At 42.6% G+C, this 26,182-nt stretch overlaps 1 protein-coding gene across 2 annotated transcripts in view; it reads left to right on the forward strand.

Moving 5' to 3' along the window:
• The window catches only part of SORCS2 (sortilin related VPS10 domain containing receptor 2), a 639,263-nt gene that overhangs the window by 505,666 nt on the left and 107,415 nt on the right, over positions 1 to 26,182 (forward strand). For both annotated transcript variants that reach the window (XM_075569815.1, XM_075569821.1), the window contains exon 8: positions 21,771 to 21,950. In XM_075569815.1, the coding sequence (XP_075425930.1) occupies positions 21,771 to 21,950 (180 nt within the window). The remainder of the gene's footprint in view (positions 1 to 21,770; positions 21,951 to 26,182) is intronic.

Genomic DNA, 26,182 nt, shown 5'->3' on the forward strand with positions numbered 1-26,182 from the left:
ATAGGTCCCCAATATGATCGGGTAGCTTGGGTGTTCTCGGGGCTCGGGACATATCAGTGCCTCCACATCCATAATGTGAGACTTGCCGGATTTCAGCTGTGGTATTTCCAGCCGAACATTCACCACGCCGTTGATGGGGTAGTCCTCTTTGCTGAGTCCCACAGTTTCATCTTGTCCGCCGACTGCAAGGGCAGGGGCTTAAGATGTTAGTTGTAAAATGGTGCGGATGGTCCCACACGACTGTACGTGTCCGATGGAAGTGTTTCATCAGGGCTTAACACTGGGGTGCTCCCTGGGGGGGAGGGGGTGTTTCTGCTTACTGGATCTTGCAGATCATGGTTTTAGGATGGGATGTCCTAGTTTTTTGTTTCTGGGCAGGTCCGAGAGAAGTGGCCCTTCTGGCTACAGTGGTAGCAGATGACATCGTCCAGGCTCACCTCGGGTCTGTAGGTAGGCGATCCTCTCTTTGGCGTCCTGGACATAGTGGCATGTGCTTTGAGAGGAGGGTCATCTTTGGCACCTTCCGTCTCCCTGGGCCTTGAGGCAGACGCACTTTGGACTCTTTCTTGCGGTGCTCCTTGGACTTTTTAGGAGTATGCAAGCGGGTATATGCCTCATGCCCCTTCACTAGTACAAATAGCTCTTCAAAGGTTGGGGGCGGTCCTTGAAGTAGGGAGCATGATAATGATGTGGTGAGTAGGAGTGGCTCCTCAAAGGAATTGCTTGTGACGATATTCATCCACCGTGGATGCTGGAATTATATTGTGATTCTGCAGCTTCCATAGAACCAACTCGATCCATTGAATGAAGGTGAACAGGTCTTCCCCTTCCTTCTGTATGAGGCCATAGTATTTGGTCCATAGTTCACTTTCGTATTCATCTATCCTGTAGACGCGCATCAGCAGGTCCACAATCCTGTGTGCCGAGATGTCGGCGGTCTTATCGCGGTGCATACTCACCATGGTGGAAGCTGGAGGTCAGAGACTCTCCATTATCTGCTGCCACTTCACCGTCTCGGAGCAGGGCCATTCATCTAGTACTTTGAGGGTGTGTTCCTTCCAGGAATTGATCCCTTCCTCGCCCACAGGAGTGGGGATCATCCCGGAGAAGGCCTTGCGCTTGCTATAGTTTTGTGCCTTAGATGACATTGTTAAGTCCTCCACTAGTTGCGGCAGGGTTACTCCCAACTCAGAGCCGCCAGTTGACAAGCGACTGTAGTGTGTGGCCCTTGGCTAGGAGCCAGGATAGGACTGCTCTCATACCGGTTGAGGGTAGTTGGCGGTGACAGAGTATTTTCTGGGCGGGATGCCTCTAGCAGGGCAGTTGGAGTGAAGGTCACCCTGGGCATGGGTGAGTCTGCCCGGATGGAAGTACTTGAGGCCGGGGCTGTGGTCCTCCATCCCTGGAGAGGTAGGGGAAGGTGGACGCTTTGGCTTGAGGGGGAACCTCTGAGGAGAGTCCCGGGGTGAACATTGCCCAGATGCTGGTAACTCAGGATATATGAGTGGGTAGTCCTTGGGCGGGGCCTCTGGTAGGTGTAAGGCCTGAGGGGCATCTGTCATGCATATTTCTTGGCCCTGCGGTCAGAAGTATAGTACTCCAATAGTAGGTGGAGTCATACACCCATGCGTTGGCTTGGCCGGGGAGTTGTCTTAGTTGGTTTCCGGACCTCACGCGGGGCGTGAGGGCGGGAACATTTCCTATTGCCACCTCGTGGCTGGGGGTTCTCAGACATTCAAGACCCAGGCATGGACCTCCTGTCTTGAGGGCATAAACATGATGTAGAATTTGATTTACTTTAATTTGACTACTGAGTCGGGCACCCAAGGTTTGAGATCTCAGCAGCGTCTCCAAATGTAGCGCTGTTTCCCCCACCCTGTGGGAGATATGGAGGCTACTGTGTGTGCTTTACCTGTGGCTCACAGGAGGCCTGAACCTCCATGCGGGTGTACCTGATCCGTTTGGCGACAGCGCCTCCTACTAGGTTGGATAACCCTGTCACAGGACCCAATGAAATAATACACACACTGATAAAGATAACAGTTTACTGCATGCATATGAAAAAGGAACAACAACATAACACCCACACCAAATAGGCCACATACAGCCGTAACCCCACAGTGTCCTGCAACACAGTGTCCACACTCAGATGGGATATCCCCCCCAAAGCACTGAGGTGCCCCTGGGCACCCAACCACCCTGGTGTCCACAAGAGTCAACCCACCCAATGTGTGCGAAAGCGCTGCCCACAACCCGTGTTCAAGTTGGTGCACTTGTAGGTGTAGGTGTACGGAAGGTAAGGGGATGAAGGTGACCCAGGGGGGTCCGGGCCACACAAGCTTTTAGGGCAAGCAACATTTTTCATATATCCTTTCATTATTTGTAATTGAATCCTTCAGAAGACATTTTTTATTCTACTGTAGATTCACTAAATGTTTTTATGCAATCAACTATGTGCACAAAAGCAAGTGCATGATTTTGTGAGTGTTTTGACTGCATGAATGATGGTTTAAAATATTGTGTTAAGCTTGCCAATACAGTACCTATCAATTCTAACATGGATACAATAATGGCCACTACATTTGTAGATTACATCACAGCAACACAGCTTTTAAATCTCACTTCTTGATAGCTTCTTCAAATGTATGCACATATAGGACTGTTTCACATTCTGTGTGGTTGATATATTTTGTATGGCCAAGTGCATCAAAATTAAGGTAATGATTTGAACATCAAAAACATCATGAATGTATCACAAACAGTGTCAATTAGGTGCGTGACAATTGCACAAGGGACAACATAAATGAAAATAGATTGTACATGGGTACATTTGTTGTAGTTTGTGATATAAATTGGAATTTGTCATAATGTAGATTGAATTATGGTCTACGGAGCTTTTAAAAGCTCTCACAGCTCTCTTCCTCGCTGCATCACAACTTGCAAGAAGCCTACTAGTATACAAACAATTTCATATGCAGAACGTCTTAGAAATAACACCAGGGTAGCAGCAAAGGGGGCCCCTTAAGACAGTCTCCACACAATATGCTTCACCCTTGTGGCTCCTGCCCACTATGCCAGCATGGACAGGGCTAGTTACACAGTAGATGGTTTTGAGAGAAAAAAATTACAGATGCAGCAAGATTTACTGTCGCCAGCTGCTCAAAAAGCAAATGGCTGCAGCACTGGGGACAGTGCCTGCTGCAATTATGTTGCGGTGGTCCATGCTTCTAGATCGAACATCCGGCAACATTAACCCATCTGGATCATCATCGTTGAAGTCATAGGACCTCCAGCGGCCTCAGCAAGACAAATAGTTAGTCTTACTACATCTGTATGTCCTTCAAGTACAACCTGTATTAAATGTAGATGACAGATACTTATCCTATATTTGTATATACAATATTTTAATCAAGAAGAAGTCAAACAAAAAAAACCAGCGAAACATTATCCAGTGAAGTCTCAGATTTCTCCCTGGTTCAACATCCTTCCCATGTTTACTTATTTGGTATATCCCTGTATGAATAAAGGCTGGCAACTGTTATATCAACAAACTGTAAATAGTCATGGTGAGTTGCCTGCCTGGGGTAGGATTGGGATAACGTTTCCATAAAGAGTCACAGAGTCCAACATTAGTAGTGTGTCAGCTCTTTGAAGTTCTCTGCAGCGTAACAAAGATGTATCAGTACAGATGCAGCCAGATCTATTGCTGAGTATTCAGCCAAGAAACCGCAGTTGAAAACTGCCTGACCACTGCCTGCTCGCGGATTCCCCACGACCAGACAAGTTGCCCATCAGGATTAACACAGTAGGCGTCCCTGTTTCTGAATGGGAATTCTGTTGTATTGTTTTTACTGGGCTGCATCAGTCTGGAAGAGCTGAACAGTAAGAGCAGACAGAATCAGTCCCTCTCCCTGTGGATCTCTAACAGGCGATTGCGCTGCTTTTATTATTATTTTTATTACATAGTATTGAAGCAAGAGTCTCCGGAGCTGAACCATATTAATTTCAGGTCAGGGACCCCCTGTTTCCAAGGTTACAGGTCCCGGTATGGGGTGCTGGTATCTCCTGCACATTTAAACGTGCCGGTCATGAGAAGCAGGAGAATTAAACATGCAGTAAATACCGGCACCCACCTCAGGACAACTACTTCCTTCAACCACCCACTCTACCCCCACCAACCCCCCCCCCCCCGCAGAAGAATAGGAAAAAACCCTAGTAGCCAAATATGGATACTAGCGCTTTTGCCCATTCAAATAGACAGTAAAATACATATTGAATTAATAAATATTATACTTGCTCCGCCAGGCTGAAGGCGTCTTTCTCGTCCTCTTCTTCCTCACCAACATGGAAGATGGGGCCTATGCCCAACCATTAAAACACCAGTAAACACTTAATTACATTAGCGGTTACTACTGCTAAAGTAATTTAGGGGTTACCGATCTTTTAATGGGGTGGTTGAAGGGTGTAGTATAGTTGCCCCAGGGTGGGTGGTTAGGAGGGAGGGTTTTGGATTAATAACCTCTAAATTACCTTAGCGGTTGTAGCTGCTATTGAAATTAAGGCGTTAACCCCTCCCACTACCCACTCGGGAAGCCTTACCACCCACCCCAGAGCAAACAACCCCACCCCCTCTACCCCATCACCAAACACAAGAATGGGCAAAAGCACTAGTAGCCAAATGGCTAATAGTATTTTTGATTATAAGAGGCTGTCTGGAACACAATAACTTCTGGTTGAAGAGAATATCACTGTAAGGAATCCGCTCCTGGCTTTGATTATAGCCTTGCAGACCTCTGCAGTTGCAAAAGCTTCCTCTGGCAATCAATGGCACATGTGCTGCCTCTCATCGCAACTTCTGCCTGTGCTCCATCATTGGAGGAATGCTCACACCCCCCCCCCCTGTGATTGGATCTCTGCCCTTTATATGCTGGGCTTTGGCACTGAGCTGAGCATAATCCTTCTCTGGAACGTTACTGTCTCTGCCACAAGCCACCTGGCTTGTCTCCTTGTGTACTAACCTCTCTAATTATCGTTAGTAGTTCCTGAGGCCTGCTGCTAATCTTCATGCAGAGGCCTATGTTTCCTGAGTATCCTGAGGCCTCCTGCTAATCTTCATGCAGAGGCCTGTGTTTCCTGATTATCCTGAGGCCGGCTGCTACTCTCCACGCAGAGGCCTGTTCCTGACTCCTGTGCTGAAGCGTTGTTTAGCCAGCACAGGTTCCTGGTACCTGCTGCATTCTCCCCTAGCAGAGGTTACCCTTCGTTTCCTGAGGCCTGCTGCTATTCTCCACGCAGAGCCCTGCTTTGGACTTCTGTGCTGAAGCGTTGGTTTTCCCCGACGCTGCCCCGCGGTGTACTTCGGCCAGCCTGCTGTCTCCCCCTGCTGAGACCAGTGTCATAGGCCGAGCCCGCACCTCACACAGAGGCCACTCCCACACTCACGCTTCTAAGCTGAAGCGGGAAACTCCTGACTACCTGTTGCCAAACTCCTGCTTGAATAACGACCTTGCTGCCTTCTCCAATCCTGACCCTGCTACGTACGACTACGAACTGCGCACTCCGGATCAGTCTATGCGGACTAAGGTCGGTGATTATATAACCCCACCTCAGCCCCGCGGTCCGGTCCCGGTTTGTGGCGAGCACAATCGTAACAATCACCTGCCGGTGCTCACGGACAAGAAGGGACAATCCTGCAGAGTCCCCAGGAGATTACATGTAGAAGGCAAAATCCAGGCACAGGACTTCAATATAGTGAATTTATTCAGCAAAGAAAAACCAACATTTCAACTGCCACGCAGTCTTTGTCAAGGTGAAAGCTTTCACCTGCATAGGTCACCATGGCTCCTTTCCTATATCTCTAGGTATCTATATACATAGCACTAGATCCCGAATATCTATTAGGGATCTCCCTATTACTATCTACCCACCTAGCCGTAGCTGGGTTACCAAAGATACAGTCACGTGCTGTTGAATCATACTATTTAATTTTATTTTAACCCCCTTTTTTATTCATTGTTAACTAATAAAGTATTTTAAACATTACAATTATACATCTAGTCGTGACAGAGTGCTTGAAGACTGGGTTCCTTTTCTCCTGTATACAATGCCTGTAGCTCCTGCAAGTTTAATTCTCCCAAGATCGGTACATTTAAATGTGCAGGAGATACCGGGGCCTGTAACTCAGGAAGCAGGGGGTCCCCGAACCTGAAATTAATGCGGTTCAGCTCCAGAGACCCCCTGCTTCAATACTATGTAATACAAATAATAATAAAAGCAGCGCGATCACCTGTTAGAGATTCGCAGGGAGAGGGACCGATTCTGTCTGCTCTCTCTGCGCAGCTCTTCCAGACTGATGAGGCCCGGTAGGATTAACACAGCGGGGGTCCCATTCAGAAGCAAGGACCTCAAACACACCAACCTTCATCTCCCCTGTACCTTATGCTTCCATTCTCTCTTCCTTATTGATTGTTACATCCTCGGAGTCTGGCCCACCTTACCTACTGTACCAAAGGATTCACATAGTGCGAGTCCCATTCATGTGCAGGGAGCCCCGCTGTGTTAATTCGATGGTCCATTATAGCCTGCTGTTGACCATCTCGCTGAGTTCTGGCAAATTGGCCAGGGTTTTTCCCCGTGATGCGGTAGAGAACAGGCCGCTACATCTGTATGTTACTGTTTGATATCTTATTGTTATGGTCTCCCAACCCCATTGTACTGCGCTGCAGAATGTGTTGGCGCATTATAAATAAATAATAATATTGTGCTTTTCGCGCATGGAATGCAAAAATGATGTCTGATGTTGAAATTTTGTTAATTGTCATGCAATTTAATGGGAAACTGGTGTAGGATCAAATCAGAGATTTTAATTTCATTTTGTAGCATTTTTACACTCTACATAAGTTGGCTTTACAAACTCCATGCTGTTATTACAAGCAGGTGCTTGTTAGCATGCAAGAGAATACCCAAATTAAGTACTGTACTTTGCTAAATTGACATTGCTATCACCATACATTTGATGACTCTACGAAGTAAATTATGCAACATCTAATTCAGAGAACATTGCTTCAAATTAAAATTTATACTTACTGAATACTTGCCAGCGTTTTAATGACCATTTTTCACTCGCGCGAATGTTGATTAAGTAAACGTATACAGAGCGAGTTAGGAGGATGGTGCCTACAACATATTACTAGTAATACTGCATTGCAGGGAGCTATGCTAGCCTGCAGGATTTTATGAGGTGGTGTTAATTACCCCCTCTACATTAACTTTTATACTGGAGGGAAATCGGCTCCCTAATCCTAGACTACAAAAGTATCACCAGTTTGTGTGCATCATTTTATTTATACTTATATATATATTTATTATGTACGCAGCCCTTTACAAAATTTCAAAACAAGTTCAATAAATGACAAACAAGGGGGATAAGTGCAACAAGTAAATAACAACATAAAGCAAAGGGAGACCGTATCCAGAACATATTTTCCGCAAAAAGGATATACAGTAATGTTTTTGTAAAGTACTTCTTCACAACTTCCTTTGTTAAAAAAATGTAGAGCTCCTTACACCTATGTATCTAGTTCCCCCCTGGGTCCCCTTTTCTATTTCCCTTACCTCCGTGGTAGCAAAGAAGGCTGCGGTCAGGTGGGGAGATGTTCCGGAAGGCGAGTCGGTTGCCGGGAGCTCGCGGCGCACCTGGCTAGCGGGTGCTGCCATCTTTAATTGCGCACACATGCGCAGACGGGACCGGAGGTGCAGCAGCTAATGCAGGACTCGCACATGGGCAGTGAGCAAGAGCGGCGGCCATTTCAGCAGAGGGCTCTGAGAAGAACTACAGCCCCTAGGATGCATAGGGGCCAGGAGCGCATGTCACGCGAGAGCCAATAGGGCACTGAGATTCCCTGCAGCAGGGAATAGATACATTTGGCGTGCCTGGGACCATGCCAGTCGGAGCTGGGATGCAGATACGGTAGGTTGTGTATGTGCAGGTGTCTGTGACACCTGCACTAAGCCAGAGACCCCCTAGGCCCCAGCTAGGCCCCGACTCCCCTGTGTAGCTTGTGGTTGCTGCAGGGACAGGCCCATAGATAGGGACACTGCCCCATGTAGAACCAGTGCATAGGGACAAAGCCAGTATGGACCAGATCATCCATCTGTGCTACAGAGACTATTAAAGGTGGTAACATCACCAGGGACCCACCCACCGTAGAGGCATAGGCATCGCAGTTTATCAATGGATCTGTGGATGCCATCTGCATCATCTGCGTGCCCGGGTGTGGACACACCCGGCAAGTACTTCATCTCACCAAGTGCACCAACCTTACACTGGCTAGTGGGGCAGCGCTGTCACACACACGTGGGAGGGTGAGTTACTCTATGGACACCAGGGTGTTGTGTGCTCAGAGGCACCCTAGTACTTGGGGAGGTACACCGGTTGAGGGTGAGGACACGGTGCAAGGGGGACACGGTGAAGGGGTATGGCCGTGCGTGGCTTGTATGTTTTAGAGTTTGAGTATTGTTAGTCTGTGCAGTAAAACTGTGATACCTACACACATGTTTTTTTTGCATGGGGTCCTGTAACAGGTAATTCCACACAGTAGAATCCCATACAGGTGGGGGCGCTACCGATCACCAACTCATGTACACCCCAGGTTCCCAGCAGTGGAGGCTCAGGTTTTCTGTGAGCCACAGGTATCGCACCGCACCACACACCATAGCCCCACATCTCCCAGGGGGTAGGGAATGTGTCCTAGATGAACCTTACTGTACCATATACCAGAAGTAATGCTATTACTATAGTAAAGTAAATCAACAAAAGTATGCAAATATAAGAACAGACTTAAAATGTCTAGTAGCACAATAAACTGTGGTAAATGTAATACCATGTGGATAATATAGTAGCTATTAACATTTCCACAGTGTATTATTGTGCATTGAGTTGTGGGTCCCTTTTGTAGAGAAAGGGTTACACTGTAAGTATTTACTACCATGTAAAGTCATAGTAATAATTCCATGGAGTTTTATTGGTTTTGGAGAATACTTATTTGTAGGTGGAAATGTATTTTCTGAAATTAAACACCTTTCAAGGGGATGAAGAAAACTAACACATAGAACATCTAGAGAAGTAGCGCACGCCGCACATTTCTTAATACATAGAAGTGCATCAATAAGCAAATGTAACTCCACCCTAACACCTCCCATGTGCTCCATTAATCGCTCTTCTCATCGCAGACAGACGCAGACATACCTGTAATTGGTGCAACTCAGATTAATACATTGGTGCTGCCTGGTGCAGGCGCTGTATATCATATCGCGAGTGGTGACAAAATAATGACTTTTGCACCTACATTTTTACTTTGATACATACTGTAGAGCCCTCTGCGTCTCAGTTTAAGAATGATGGTGGCCTCATTCACTAATCCACGCTAACAGTATTGCCTGGGAGCTATCAGGGGAAGGATAACATGACTAGTGGCCTGTTGGTCCCTCCCCACCTACCTGTTGGGCATAGTTTTATGAAGGGGCAGATTAAGGTTGGGTATAAGGGCAATAAGACGGGGGTCAGACATTGTTTAAACTGTTGTGGCAGCTTAGGCAGGGGATGAAGCAATGGTACCATGGCAGCAAAAGTTTATGGTGGCTACTGTAAGTGCAGCCTGGTGCAGAGCAGCACAGAGTTGCATGGCTGTAGTGCCGGTTTGGAGACACATCTGCTTCATTGTTGACCAGAGTGGCGATAAAGAGGGATCCTGAAAGGAGATGGAGGCTGGCCATGTGTCATCTCTCAGCAACGCAGAAAAGATCCGGCCCACTGGATAAGCATTCACCCAGCTGTGGGTGGTCCCAGGGGGTGTTGAGAAAGCTGCCAGCATGAAAGGAGGACAATCCAGGTCAGAGCAGGTGGGGACTATCACCTATGGCAGTAGGTGGGTAGGTGTAACGAGTTCTTGGGGAGCAGGGAGGTTTGGCAAGTATCCTACAGAAGGAAGGCAGACTATTCAAAGGTCTGACAGGAGGCACAGAGGAGTCCGAAACAAGGATGCAACAGGTAGAGCAGAGCCATGTTGGAGCAGCCCAGGAGTCCAAAAGGGGAGTTAGTACTCAGTGTACAGTGGAAGCTAGTATAAAGGGGGGTGGGTTTGAGAGAATATTATTTTTGTTTAGCTTGCCGGTTTTGTATGCATCTGTTCTTGACATACTGTTGAGATCTGTGGAGCTCTTGCTGCTCCTAACTTCCACAGACAACGGTAAGTTGTTATATCAGGTTTACACCCATTAAATGATCCTGCACGCTTTAAAAAAAAAAGGAACAAAAATTATGTGGGAGCACTGAACAGTTCTGCCTTTTTTCTACCTACGCTGGCCAGGACCACAAAGTCCTCCAACCAGTTACCTAAGGACTAGGGACCTACGTCTCCTATTTATCTTTTTCTCCGACCCTTCCCATCCCTACTACTGTAGCTCCTTTTACCCTGACAACAACGTCCAAGTCTTAACATACAGTATTCTGTCAAGAACACATGCATACATCTGGTTCAGTTTCTTATTGGCCCGCATGACGCAGGACATTGAAACTTGCAGGAGATACAAGCACCCGCTACAGACTGGAAGCAGGGAGTCCCCGAAGCTGAAATTAATGAGGTTTAGCTGCTGAGACCTCCTGCTTCAATCCTATGTTAAAAAAAAAAATGATGATGATAAGCGCATTAATTGGTCCTGTAAGAGCTGCTTGGGGAGACACAAAGGGAGACTGCTTCTCTCTGGGACTTCTCTGCGCAGTTGTTACAGACGGGTGGATAGCTTGGTAGGATTAATGTGGTGGTGGTCCTATTCAGAAGCAGGGGCCCCACATCATGCGACTGCACTGAGGTCTGGCGGCCGCGCGCATACATAGCTTCGAGGACAGTAAATCTGGCTACATATATCTGTAGCCCTTTTTCTGAACCCTCCCAAAGGAACTACTGGTCACTGTACAACACCTGCGCCTCCAGGAGATCTGAGCCTCCGCTAGCTGGGAGCCTGGGGTAACACTTATACACTTACTTAGCGCAGCGCCTCCACATATCCAGGATCCCCGTGATGTGAGATTTCCCTGGGCAAGAAATACACCAACACACATATATGATGCAACCAGTTTACTATAAGATAATGCACGATACCTTATCACTCTATCTTATAGCAATATAACCCAATACATATAACCTTATACTATAACGGTATAACCTTCGTGGCTCACCCACTCATCAGGAGTAACGTCTCCGTCCCCTCACCGCGTGCCCCACACACCGTGTCCATATATAGTACTATTGGTATAGGCTCAGTTCTTTAACCACTCGCTCAGTGTTCCTAAAGAGTTTAGCCTAAGGCAGGATCAGCGCCTGTTGACCGGTGTTGGTGCACTTGATGTTATAGTACCTTCCGGTCACGGCGGTGACCGGTACCTCTTCGCAAAGGGTCAGATGAATCAGCGGTCTGTCTCCTGGGTCTCAATGTCCAGCCGTCTGGTCCCAGACGACTCGCCAGCAAACCTGCTCCGCACGTTTGTCTCTTTGTCCCTAGCTGTCCACACAGTAAGGGGTGATGCTCGCTCTCACTATAGGCCATCCCTGCAGCACAACAACCTATGGTGACTTCAGGGAACACTCCTAGGGGCCTACGGGGTAGCCTGTCTTACGCAGGCGGGTCACTGACCCCCTGCACCCACACTACCTCTCCCTTCACCTCCAGGATCCACTCTGACTACTCAACCTTACCCTGCAGCAAACACACTGCACTCACACAGTACCTGCAGCAACCCACTGCACTCACACACTGTGCCTACTTGTCAGCGCTCACAGCACTGCCAGCCGTGACACTGATAAGACTGCACACTCACACCTAAGGGCAGGGTCCCTAACCTAGGGGCCGTCCCTCAGTACCTACCCACTACCCTGGTGGGGATTGGGGCCTGCCTGGGATCTGGGGAACTACCTTACCTGGTGTAGGAGCCACTTGCTCCCTACCCCCTTCCTCCCCCTTCCGGCTCCCAGCTTCAACTGCCAAACGTGGTCCCCGCAACATTGTAGCCTTCCTCCACAGGAGAAGCTGCAAAACCCTATTTTCTGGCTGGCTGCACGTGATGTAGGTGAAAGGGCAATCCCCAGAGGCTGCTGGGAATTGTAGTCTACTCAGGACCTCTTTAGCATTGGGACCGCGTGCGCTACCCTTACTGCGCCTGCGCGATCCTGTAATGGCTACCGCGGTGGTTCTACGCATGTGCGACCTCACGCCAACCTTAACATTGCCGCCGGCACTCCTGGCACTGTACAGCGCATGCACGACTACACTGCGCAACCGCGAGCAGACACAATGGCGGCCCCCGCTAGCCGGGTGCTCCGCCGAGGCTCCGAGGATTTGGAGCGCTCCCTGCTCCGGCTCCCACCCTCGCGTTGTGCCGGCGGGTCCATCACTACCTCCGGTGGCACCCGCGACCGCTCGGCACTTAGTGAGGGGGGTCTCTGGGACCAAAATAAAACCGGGGCTACATATCTATATACATATATATATAAATATATATACAGTATGGCATATTACTGTAACTTAAGGAGAGAAGGGCTCTTGTAATAAGGTAAGCCTTTTCTTGAAATGTGCCACAAAAAAATAGACTATTTCCTTACTTTAAAGGTCTAGTGTGTAACTATTTTAAGTGTATATGCTGTACATACCGTAATATGCACATCAGTAACATCATTGGTATAGCACATAATAGGAATTAACATTTTTATCCTTTAAAAAAAGGAGAATTTTGTTTTCTAATTCAGCAAGTTTCACATAGCATTATCATAGATCGAGAAACTTAAACACAACAGAGTTTATCTTAAAGGCATCATTAAAATTCAAGCGATTCTTACACTGTCAAAATATTTTTAAATAATACAGATTTGACCCATATCTTTAAACCATCCACCAGGCACCTTCACGTAATATTAACTTTTCATTTACACTGTTGAATTAATCTTTTAGAATTACCCGTTTGTTTGTCTTTGGATCGGATTTCCTACAAAGATTCTGCTGGATTTGTAGGTATGAAACGAACACAACATATTGTCAGATACATGTAGTAAAGGCAGCACAGCACTGTAGGATATTTCCCCAGCTGGTAGTTGCATCAGTAAGGAGTAATAATTAACCGTATTATTTGTGTTATTTACTAAAGACTCCTGGCATCAAATGGGGCAAACAACGGCAACATATTTATCAAAGCTAAGGAACCCAAAGTTGAAAGAAACTGGCGTTTTTCCTTCCACATATCTGCTGCAATTATTTTGCACCGGTTTTGCTCCAGTTTGGCAGCTGGGATGCTTCAGTAAAAAAAAAATGGTCAATATATCCTTGAACTCTGGTATCCTTGGTTGAACAGTGCTTAGAAATACAGCATCACTATTGTGGGTAAAGTGGTGTCCTTGGTACTGCAGGTAATCCTTCTGCTAAACAGTGAGTACATTTTCCAATGAACTCCTACTGTACAGTGCAGCAGGGATTATCACCTCCAGTCCTCAAGAACCCCCAACAGATCAGGTTTTGAGGATATCCCTGCTTCCGCACAGGTGGCTCAATTAGTGGCTCAGTCGAAGACTACACCACCCATGCTGTTGGGGGGTCTTGAGGACTAGGGTTGAGAACCCCTGCTGTACAGCCATAGAGGCATAATCATTAAAGCTGCAGACCAAGCAATATTCTACATGTGTGGGGTTTTTTTCTCCAATAAATCAGTTCTGTTCTTTGAGAAAATACTTTGTAGCATTTAAAAATGTACAAAAAACTCGGAATGACATTTTTAATGTATTATAATTTAACAAACTTTTTTGTTTCCATAGCAACCATTTACAAAGTCACATCCCCTTCCTCTTCTGAAACAGACTCTGGCACACCTTTTTTTAAGCCCTGTCCTCTCTGTAGCAGTGCACCAATTGTATCTAGTGACTGCCTGGTCACATGATCTTCCCCACAGAACTTTGTATCTTTGGTCCTCTTCTGCTGCACTGACTGCCATTTAGTGAACCCCCGAGCTGAATCTTCACTGATCGATCACAGGAGAACGGATCGATCGGCAACTTAGCTAATCACTTATCATTGTGTGGATTTTATTGATGCACATATTAAAAAGGTACAAATTAAATAAATAAGTGCAAGAAAAACAGAACAAAGTTTTTTGGGGGGTTGCCGTATTCAATAAGAATGATGTATGCAAATATATCTCTATAAAAAAACTAATTTGCATGCTGCTTCTGTGACAAAAGTGGTCTGTGTGACGTGATTTTTCTTTGTACTGGTACTCACCATGATTACAATAGAGAAGTCAGTCTCAGAGTTATACAGTGTCTCTATTCTCTCCATAATAACAGCTAAGTAGAGCTCTATTTCTTTATAACCATGACTCTGTCTAACCTACTCTGCTTGTGGAAGGACATATCTACAGTATACATATTCTTATGAGAAAATGATCAATCTCGACATGTGACAGTAGGACAAAAAAAAAATGGTGTGATTTCCCCTGTCGGCTTCTATATCACACTATTCAATACAGTGTAATTGGGCAAGCATTTCTTTTTTGCATACAACATTTTCATATCACATGAAATTTCAAAGACCAAAGGAAACTGCACCTACAGTAAATAGCACGATTTGGGTTTGTGAGTACCCCTTAATGAATAAAGTTTACTGTACGTTTTTGTGCTATTTTGCCATTCCATACTGCTTGAAATGTACATTTTTGCACCTTAATTAATACTGTAGGTCCAACAATCTGCTTTTCTTGTGTGTATATATAACACTGTAAATGTCCTATTTGCAGCTACAGTCTCGTTTCTTCTTCTCCATTCCACATTGTACAGTATATGACCGCACTACATTTTACAATGCATTGGCATTACCAGTGCATTATACGTGCATTACCACTTACAGAATATTGACTGCGGAGTTACTAGAATTTTTAATTAATTAATTGGGACTCTAAAAATATTGTGGCAAGAATATGATCACTTCGAAAGGATTAACAATATTGATTATGTTCCCTGTTTTTTTTTCCTGGTTTCTTATTTTTAGCGGTGGTGTTTGTAAATTTACAATGGGAAATTGACTACATTAGCATCAACTTTACATTAAATCAGCAATGTTCCATTCTTGATACGTAGTCTTTTCTTCACATTTGAGTATTAATATTAGTATCGGCCTAAACTATGTATGGTACACATTGTCTAGGAAAGCTTTGCCAGGTTTGGATCGCAATCCACAAACTATTTGATTGCTTACAGGGTCTAAGTAATCTATTGAAAGCTATGTTTGCTGCTCTAGCAGGGTGTGTATAAAAGATTTCACATGTGATTAAAGCTGACCATCACATTATTATTTTCACCAAGAAAGAACAGACACAGCTTGACCAGCCTGGAGAACGTCACTTTTTCCTTCTTCCCCCCCTCCCCCACCCCTGCATTTTTTGCTGGGAGAGTCTGTTTGGTTCCAGCTGCCATCACTTCTCAGGAGGACTCTCTTTGATATGAAACCACAAGGGTCTCCCAACAAGCGCTAATGTTAGGGATGCTCTGCTAAAATTTGCACAGACATATATTATCTCTAACTGCCAATGAAATGTTTAAATTTAATGTATAACCTCTGTTGACCATGAATTGTCACCATACTGAAACTCTGTGCCCAGAACATACTTGAAAACGAGAGGTAACTCTCAATGTATTACTTTCTGGTAAAAAAAAATTATAAATAAAATAAATATCATGTGGCATTCACAAACTATTTGGTATGTACAACACAAAGTGGTTAGTACAGATCATTTTTCGTTTTATCTTTGACGGCTCACGCTGCCAATAAAAACATGTTCGTCTTCTCATCAGCCAGCTGCGCATCTGTTTTTAAGAACACTCACCACCAAAAACACATTTCAAAGTTGGAAGGACATTTGTATTGGAAAGCCAACTCGGGAAGAATATATGACACAGTAAATGAAACAATCTGAATTATTCACTTGAAAGGCGTTAGTCATTTTTAATGCTCAATACATCTTTATTCTGATTAGTTATTGGCCTTTATAATAATGCTTTAGAGGATTTTATTAGTTAATAATGGTTAAAAAGTGGCTGATTAAGTATTGATATTTCATAGAAATTGCTATGCAAGCTGACCTAATAGCTTTCTAGAGGACATTGAATAAGGCAACCTTTGAACACAGTAGCTATGCACAGTAAGGTTTAATATTACTTCAAGCAATTGAATGTATGTCTGATTAATCAAGTGACATTTAGCAAGAATAGTACATATATTTTAGATATAATAGCCCCTCAAAACTTATATTTAATTAGCCAATAAAGTCATTAATTCTAAATCTTGATTTATATTAGATGATCTATTTTTTATTAATAGGTGACTTTTTGATATTACGAATGTTGAAACGCTATATGCTAACATCTTAAGGAAACAGTTCCTGATAACTCACGCAAATATATGACATGTGCTTCTTTCAAAATATTTTATAATTCAGCCTTAAAGTAAAAATTATTTGAAATTATTTGAAAATTAAGTCATATTCTCTTGATACTAATAATGATGCCATTACTTTCTGGGTAGGCTACCCATCTACCTGAACAAGCTCCTCACCCCTACCACATGCAGCACTTATCATCTGAGATCTGACTCCAAAAGACTATTCATGGTCCCAAGGTTCAACAAAGTATCCGGCCGCTCCTCCTTCTCTTACCATGCACCCCAAAACTGGAACAACCTACTGGAGACTCTCACATCCACCACCAGTTTAAGTTCTTTCAAAACTAAAGCTGTCTCACATTTTAATCTGGTCTGTAACTGTTACATACGCCTATAATATATATTATCTTTAACTGTGCATGCAATGTCTTGTATATAATGTATAACCCTGTTCACTTATGTAATTATATTTATAACCATGTATTATTTGTCATCTTAACTCTATGCCCAGGACATACTTGAGAACGAGAGGTAACTCTCAATGTATTACTTCCTGGTAAAACATTTTATACATAAAATAAATAAATTATTATTCCATACAACAGAAGGTCAAGGGTAAAGGGCCTGTCATTGATATGACCAAGTTCTGATCAACACAAAGGGGTTAGAAGAGATTTTAGTCTAAGAAGGAGGGGGGAGGGACAAGAAACAGATAATGAACTAGACCGAATAGATAGGATGGGGAAATAGAGTGGTAGAGTGAGGAGTGAGCAGGGAGGCATCCATATTAATTACCGATAATACTAGAAGCCATCTTAAGACTAAATCCCATTGCAGTAGAAAGGCAGGAGTAGATAAGATAACAATAGCACAGACTGGAGAAAACTTAAATGCATGCTTGATAATGCAAGACGCCTCATAAAATGGGGAAGCTTGAATGAATAGCTACAAGGGAACTCATGAATAAGCAGTTAATTTAGAGGGCTATTCCCTTTTTCAGAGGGTTCGAGCAAATAGAAGAGGTGGTGGATAGGGATTACAGAGCAGGTTAAATCCTTTTCCCGGAATTCTCCGGATTGTTTTGACAAAATCTGTCCTATCCGCTAAAATCCATGTTTGGATTGGATACTAAAAAATTTGTTATACAATTTGAGAGAGCAAAGAGAGAACTTTCAAATTTAATTAGTGTCACCAGTTGTATATATCCCCTAAAACGTCTCTCCAAATAAAGTAGGGAGACATGCCTGTTTTGAAGAAGGAGCACACCTGAGGAACCCAGCTGGGAGATACACCAATTGCTATGCAAAGTATATTGAAATGAGTTTCATACCACAGTTCATAAAAGGATTTCCATACCAACTATATAAAGTTGATGAGCCTAAGCACCAACCTAATGATTGGAATGGTGTACGAACCAACAAGACTAGAACCCATAACTACTGCTTTTCTAGGCCACAGTTCTAGCAATGTGAACTAAAGCAGCTGATGGGTTGCAGTGCACCACTCTCTACTACTAGCATACCTCCAAGGGATATCTATTTTGTTTGGTTGGACGTTTGACGGGATATATATACAACTGGCCACACATAAAATTTGAAAGGTTCTCTCCTCTCTCCCTATTTTATCCGTGTTTTGATTCCTAATAGTCTGATCAGAAACAGGTTGCTCTCTGAAGCAGAAAAAAATCTGGAGAAAAAAAATTGCCCCTTATCTAGTGGTAGAGTACGTTTATATATTAAACTGGATTTTAAACCTATTGTAAGGGAAGATGTTTATGAAGGGAATTATGAAAATGTAGAGACCTTGTGGATAGAAATTAGCTGTGTAAATAAAAGTGGAAAGAAAATGTTTGTAGGGATATGCTATAAACCACCAAATATATGTGAGATAGAGGAAGCCAAAATACTTTTGCAAATGGAGAAGGCATCAAAACTAGGTTGTGTTTTCATAATGGGTGATTTTAATTATCCAGACATAGACTGGAGCAATGAGATTAGCATTATATCTAAAGAAAACAGATTTTGGGGTATGCGAAAAGACAGTTACATGACCAAAGTTATTGAGGAACCAACTAGGAGAGGGGCAATATTAGACTTGGTAATATAAAACAATATAAAAGTAATAACAAATAGTCAAGTCGGGAACATTTGGCAAACGGTGATCATAACATGGTCTCATTTGAAATAAATTATCAAAAACGTGTTTTATGGGTTCAACAAAAAGACAGTTTAGACAGGCAGATTTTAATAAACCGGGGAATAATCTACAAGGAAAAAATTGGGATAACATTTTTGCAGGAAAAATGTGAAGGATAAATGGTCAGTCTTTAAAACATTGTGAAAAAGATAAACAAGCACTAGCACCCAACTACTTATATACACGAAATAACAAAATAACAAATACCTTAAAGAGACATAAACGTGTACATACAGATTGGGTGTCCAACTGAACAGTTTCTGATGGTGGTCAGAACCAAATGGTCTCTGATCTCCGATGGTGGTCACAAGCAAATGGTGTCCACTTCTGAAGTCCCAAGGGGAGGGATTTACTCGCCCCTCTAAGAAAATTGGAAAACGAAAAAGTTGGACGTCCTCTGGCGCAACAGTGGTGTAACACTGAACCAAAAGTCAGACTTTACAACAGTATCTTTGAAAAATGGCACTTACTTGTATATCAAAGTAGATAATATCTTGTTTGAAAGTGGTCAAATTAAAGGAGACTGGCCTTCCAAACTCTCCTTGGAGTAACATATTTAAGATGAATAAATGCCTTTTGTAATTTGTGCATTTAAATACAAGTCTTTTCAGCACACGGATGGTCTCTGTTCCTCCTCCTCCAGTTGTTCACGTTACCGGAGTTCATGGGGTTCGATAGGGTATCTTCCTTCATCTTCTGGAGTCCAGTGATGTCCGCCCCACTGGACCAAAATGGTGGAACTATCTGCTTCACCTCTCCACTTAACCCTCCACTTAACCCTTTTGGTTCAGTGTTACACCAATGTTGTTTCTCTTTTTCGTTACATTTATCCACTTGGTCCACGCGCCAGAAGACGGCCATCTTTTTTGTTTTTAGTCTTTAAAACTTTGTTAGAAAAGTGCACTTATCAGTGTATACCCTTGGGTAATAAATATAAAATAAACAAGTCTCAACCAATGTGGCTACATAAACAGGTAGGGGAGGAAATGGAAAGGAAGAGGCAGGCATTTATGGTACATTCTTAAAGTCAGAAGGGAAAGAGGAATCCTATCAGAATGATAAGGAATGTAACATACGTTGAAAAAGGGCAATCAAATGAGCAAAAATGTAAAATGAAAAAAAGGATTGTAATAGAAAGTAAGATCAACCCTAAAAAGTTATTTAAGTACATTAATAACAAGAAGATTAGAAAAGAGACTTTAGGACCTTTTCAGAAAAAGCAGCGGTATGAAATGCATTCTTAGCCTGTGTATTTACCAGGGAGGAATCAATTGCAAAAATAGTGCCACAGGAGGAAGCCACAACCCCTACAGTATATTAACAAACAAGTGGTTAACTGAGGAAGAAGTGCATCGGCGGCTTGATAAATTCAAGTAAATAAAGCACCTGGCCCTGATTGCATGAACCCAAAAGTTCTTATGGAGCTAAATTCAGTAATAGTCCAACCATTACATTTAATCGTCAAGAACTCCATTTGCACAGGCACATTACCACACGATTGATGTAGATTAGACTTTGTGCCTATATTTAAAAAGGGAGATAAATCACAACCGGGGAAATACAGACCAGTAAGCCTAACATCAATATTGGAGAAGCTACTTGAAGGATTAGTACAGGATAATATTCAGGAACACATACTGTAATGGAAACAAAATTATTACTAATACTCAGCATGAATTTATGAAGGATACGGTAGGTCGTGTTAAACTAACCTTATTAGTTTATTTGAGGTGGTAAGTAGGAATTTAGACCAGGGTAATGCAGTTGATATGGTCTACTTAGAATTTGAAAATACTTTTGATACAGTTCCACACAAGGTTCGTGTACAAAATAAAGGAAATTGGACTCTGTAAAAATATTTGCACCTGGATTGAAAACTAGTTGAAGGCTAGACAACAGATAGTTGTCATAAATTAAACCTTTTCGGGTTGGGCTAAAGTTGTACTGGAGTATCTCAAGGATCGGTACTTGGACCCCTGCTTTTTAACCTGTTTATTAATGACCTTGAGGTTGGCATAGAAAGCAAAGTCTCCACCTTTGCTGGTGACACTAAATTGTGTAAGGTAGTAAAATCAGAGCAGGATGTAATTTCTCCCCAGAAAAACTTGGATAGATTGGAAACTTGGGCAGGTAAATGGCAAATGAGGTTTAATATAGATAAATGTAAGGTTATGTATTTGGAAAACAAGAATACACAGACAACTTACGGTACAAATTAAATGGGGCAAAATTAAGTCAATCATTGATGGGAAGGATTTTGGAGTGCTTGTAGACAGCAGGCTTAACAATAGTGCCCAATGGCATGCAGTAGCTGCAAAGGCAAATAAGATCTTATCTTGCATTAAACAGGTAAAAGATGGAAGGGGGTGCAGAAAAAACCTACCAAGTTAATAAAGGGGATCGAAAATCTGACATACAGCATAAGCAGAGGTTAGCTAATTTCGTTTTTTTTTTTTACATTAGAAAAGAGGTGTCTAAGAGGGGATATGCTAACTATATACAAATATTTTCAGGGTCAATACAAGGAGCTTTCAAAATAATTATTAATCCCAAGGGAAGTAGAAACAACAAGGGTCATCCCTTAAGATTGGAGGAAAGGAGATTTCACCACCGACAAAGGAACGTTTTCTTTACAGTAAAGGCAGTTAAAATGTTGAATTAATTACCCATGGAGACTGTGATGGCAGATACAATAGATATCTTTGAGAAAAGGTTAGACATATTTTTAGAAAGAAAATGGTATACAAGGATATACCAAATAAGTAAACATGGGAAGGTTGTTGCTCCAGGGAGAAATCTGATTGCCATTATTTGGAGCCAGGGAGGAATTAATTTTTCCCTACTGAGACAGCATTGGATGATGTTTCACTGGGGTTTTTTGTTTACCTTCTTCTTGATAAATATACTGTAAATTGTAAATATAAGATACGTGTCTGTCGTCTAAATTTAGCATAGGTTGAACTTGATGGACACATGCCATTTTTCATCCTCATCTACTAATGTAACTATGTAAAATCATACCAGAGTAGCTTAAGGAAGTGAGACCATCCTATCTTACACACTTTTTTCCCCGTTACTCACATGATTTATTATTTCCCCAGGATTTACAGGTAATCAGCACAGATGAAAACCAAGTGTTTATTGCAGTTCAAGAATGGTACCAGACAGACACTTACAACTTGTACCAGTCAGACCCACAAGGTGTCTATTATTCCATTGTTCTGGAAAATGTGAGGAGTACGAAGCAACCAGAAGAGAGTGTCCTCATAGACATTCTTGAGGTATGATCTTATCAGGTTACAATACAAGGCACTTGATATTTGCTTAGACTGTGATACTGTAGTGACAAAATACAGTCTAATGTAGTCGCAAGTGTTTATGAAGAAAGTCTTACACGCAACAGCGTTTACCTTTAAACCAAATCTACTATTGTGATATTTCAAACGTGTCTCTTAATTTCAATGTATAGAAGGAGATCTTTGCACATGGGAAGCCTTGTTTGCCCCAGTCGTAGGTTTTGGCAAAAGGATCTCAACGTACCTTCCTAATTTGAGGTTAAGTGACATAACATGACACTGACGGTGACTTAACATCACAATAGGCATTTGAGGCCATAGATGCATGTGCAACTCATGGGGTAATGATACGGCTCACATCTACACTGAAAAGGGGCACCTTTAAAAAAGTAGCTTATTGATAACATTAATTATTTTTAATAAACACCCTGTTTTGTCATTTATAAATGTAACACCCTCCTGGTACGGATAGTTTTTCTGAGGTTTTAGAATGAGTATTGACAGTCCTTTAACTGAGATAGCAGTGGCAGGTGTGCTAGACCTGGGCCGGGTAGGAAGAAAGACCGCTAGGCACCAGGAACTATTTAATAAAAACATTATCTACTGAAGAAAGTCCAAACAAACCAATTGCTTCTGACAGGTAAATCCCACGATCCTGCCTAATGGTGTTATGTTAGTGATCCAAGAACATCTTTACCAGGGGCACCAAATCCTTCATGGAATGATAGGTCTAACACCTCTTAGTGCTGACCCCAGCTCTGTCTATAGACCTAATTTGCTTTATACATCCGTACTCTGCCTAAGGTGGATTTGACTTCAGTGCATGTAACTGGTTTCGCGATCCTGAATTCACACCCAAGTTATTCCTGGTATTACACTAGAGAACCTGCTATTTATAGCTCTCCTAACTCCAACCCTTTACATTTATATTAGACAGGGGAATACTGTAGGGCAGAGAAAGTTAACCTCTTTAGTGTCAGAAGGGCTGCTGCATAAAAATACACACAATTTGGTTAGTACTTGCCAAACAGCCATATAAGATAATGACATAATAAAAAAGGATTGTTATGTGCATTTGTGCATAAAAGGTTCTCTGAATTCAAGCTCACCTTACAGCATGTGATCCAGGAATAAGAAACACTTCCTTTATCCAGGACCATTACTTTTATTACAAGCATCTTATGCATGAGATTTCCATAGAAGCAATAGTATGAGTTTTTAAGACTTCCCCAGTTTTATTCTGTAAAAGAGCTATTCATCATATTATTTTTCAAGAAAAAAAGCTTAGCTTCAATCACTCTTCATCTACAAAAACATTTTGTGAAACACTTAACAGTGTAGTTGGGTTACTCGTTGAAATCTAATCATGCCCAAAGGAAACACTTGGCTGTCTTGGTTTCCTTGGAAATAATGGAGATCTCTGAATAGGGGAATGCTGGTCAGTGTAGTCTTTCCTGTAACCTCTAGTAAACCCTGTCCCTGTTAGAGGCCAATAAAGATAATGAGAAAGGAAACGGGAAGATTTACCTGTACAAGCCACTGTTTAGCTCAACTCCAGTCCTCACAACCCCCAAGAGTTCAGGTTTTCAGCACATCCCTGCTTCAGCACAGGGGGCTTAATCAGTGGCTCAGCAATGTGGATCATCTATGTGCTCTTTGGCGAACTTCTGACGGCAGCAATGCTCTTTTTAGAGAGCAGTGGTTTCCTCCTGACTATACTATGAACGCCATTCTTTCTCAATCTTTTTCTGATAGTTGAGTCATAAACACTCAGATTAGCCAACGTGAGAGTGGCCTGCAGATCCTTGGTTGTTACTCTGGGGTTCTTTGTGACATCCTAGATGATTTGCTGGTTTGTTCTTGGAGAGATTTTGGAAGGATGACTGCTAGTTCTAAGGTTCTCAGAGAATCCCTTGCTGCAGTGGAAGTGCTGTGTGCTGGGTGATAATGGTGAAAGGCAGGGTTGCAGACCTGTCTAAGACATGTAAATGAGCATACAGTAATATTTCCATTTGCTATATGCTTTACTGTGGAGGGTTTTTGTCACTTTTTTTACCCACCATAACTTTACTAAGTATGGTAAAACCTATCCTATGCTTCATTTTGCAAAGCCAGTATAACCAACCCCGCACTTATGAGACCCATTAAGGTCGAAACAGCTGTCTGTGGGTGGGTTTACTGGCTATGCATCTTAACCCAGACTGTGCTGAAAGCTATGAAATGCGGCAATCATAAGCTTATAGAGGACCATGTTATATGGTTTTGAAGCAAAATGTGGCACTGTGTGCTCATTTGCATGTAATTTCCCAGAATCCCTTGCTGCAGTGGAAGCACTGTGTGCTGGGTGATAATGGTGAAAGGCGGGGTTGCAGACCTGTCTAAGACATGCAAATGAGGATACAGTAATATTTCCATTTGAGAGATATATATATATATATATATATATATATATATATTTATATATATATACACACACACACACACACACACAGTATACTATATGTGTATATTGTGACCAAGTATATCTATTTACACTTATAATTCTGTTACTGTTATTTGAGATGACATTCTGGTATAGACCAGTTATCCCCAATTATGGTATCTCTTCACTTGCAGTGTAGGAGTTCAATACATCTAGTAAACTTGACTTGGTAACTTTTTGTGTTATTTTCAGGAAATATGAAACAATCAATATCAACTATTAAACACAATATGTAGGCAAAGGGTAAAAATACAAAGTAAATGAAGGTATGCAACAGTGTGGCTCATGTTTTAGCTAGAAATCACATTCCATCTCTAAAGAAAAGAAACATGCTGCGCTGTGTAATTATACTTGGAACATCTATAAAATACCAGCTGCCCAAAGTTCACTCTCCTTAAATATAATTTAAATCTCCATGCAAAAAATTGACAGCTCTCATACTGTAAGTTGATTTTATGTGGCATCTGTCTCTCACTCACATAATAACCAACAGTCATGTGTGAAGATTTCAGCGTGGGTTCGAACGTGGCTTTCAGGCATTACAGACTGGCAGTATCCTTGCTTTACATGTTAGCATAATAATAACCAGAACAGTACAGTATTCCCCAATTTCTGCACTAAATTAACAGTATCAATGTTTTACATATAAATATATCCTCACACACAACTACTTCAGCTTCAACAAGGAAATGTACCTACAACTAATGAGGACTGCAATGGGTACCAAGATGGCACCGCAATATGCCAATCTTTTCATGGCAAATCTTGAACAAAGATTCCTAACTACATGCCTCTACAAACCCTACAAATACTACAGATACATTGATGACCTGTTTATAATATGGACAGAGGGTGAAGAAAACCTAAAACAATTCCACAAGTCCCTGAACTCATTCCATCCATCAATTAAACTAAAAATGGATTATTCGGCAAACCTAGTATACTTTCTACATACTACAGTACCAGCAGCAAACAGCAAATGGCGCACAACCAGGGAGCCAGGTGGAATAAAAAGTTCAAAGTCCTTTATTTCAGTACATGACTGATATCAGAACCCTCATGGGGACAAAAACGCACCTCCTATGTGTTTCGGACCGGTAGGTCCTTTATCAAGGCAAACCTAATAAACTTTCTAGATACTACAGTAACACTGAAAGATGGCAAACTACACACATCTGTATACAAGAAACCAACTGACAGATGCAGTTACCTCCACAACTCCAGCTTCCATCCCACTCATACAAAACAAGGTATCATACACAGCCAGGCTATAAGATACCACTGCATATGCTCTGACACTGAAGACAGAAACAGGCATCTCACAACCCTGACCGAATCGTTCTGACAGAAGGGATACAAACCAAAGACCATTGCCAAAACTATTAAATCTGCACTAAAAGCCCCACGAGAACACCTGCTACAATACAGAAAGAACCTACCACACGCATACCATTAGTGACCACATACAACCCTACCCTAGAGGGTATACGAAAAATAATCAAAGATCTGCAACCCATGCTGACAGAGGATGCGACATTAAAAGAAATCTTTCCCAAACCTCCCATTCTTGCATTCCGGCAACCACCAAACCTCAAACAGAAATTAGTCAGCAGAAAACTTCACAACGATTTTAAAGACATGGATAATGGCACAAAACTGTGCAGCAACAAACGCTGCAAACTCTGCAAACACATTTGCCAAGATCCCACAGCCAGTCACAACCATAGAACATTCA

Source organism: Ascaphus truei, chromosome 1, assembly GCF_040206685.1.
Source record: "Ascaphus truei isolate aAscTru1 chromosome 1, aAscTru1.hap1, whole genome shotgun sequence".
Classification (NCBI taxonomy): domain Eukaryota; kingdom Metazoa; phylum Chordata; class Amphibia; order Anura; family Ascaphidae; genus Ascaphus; species Ascaphus truei.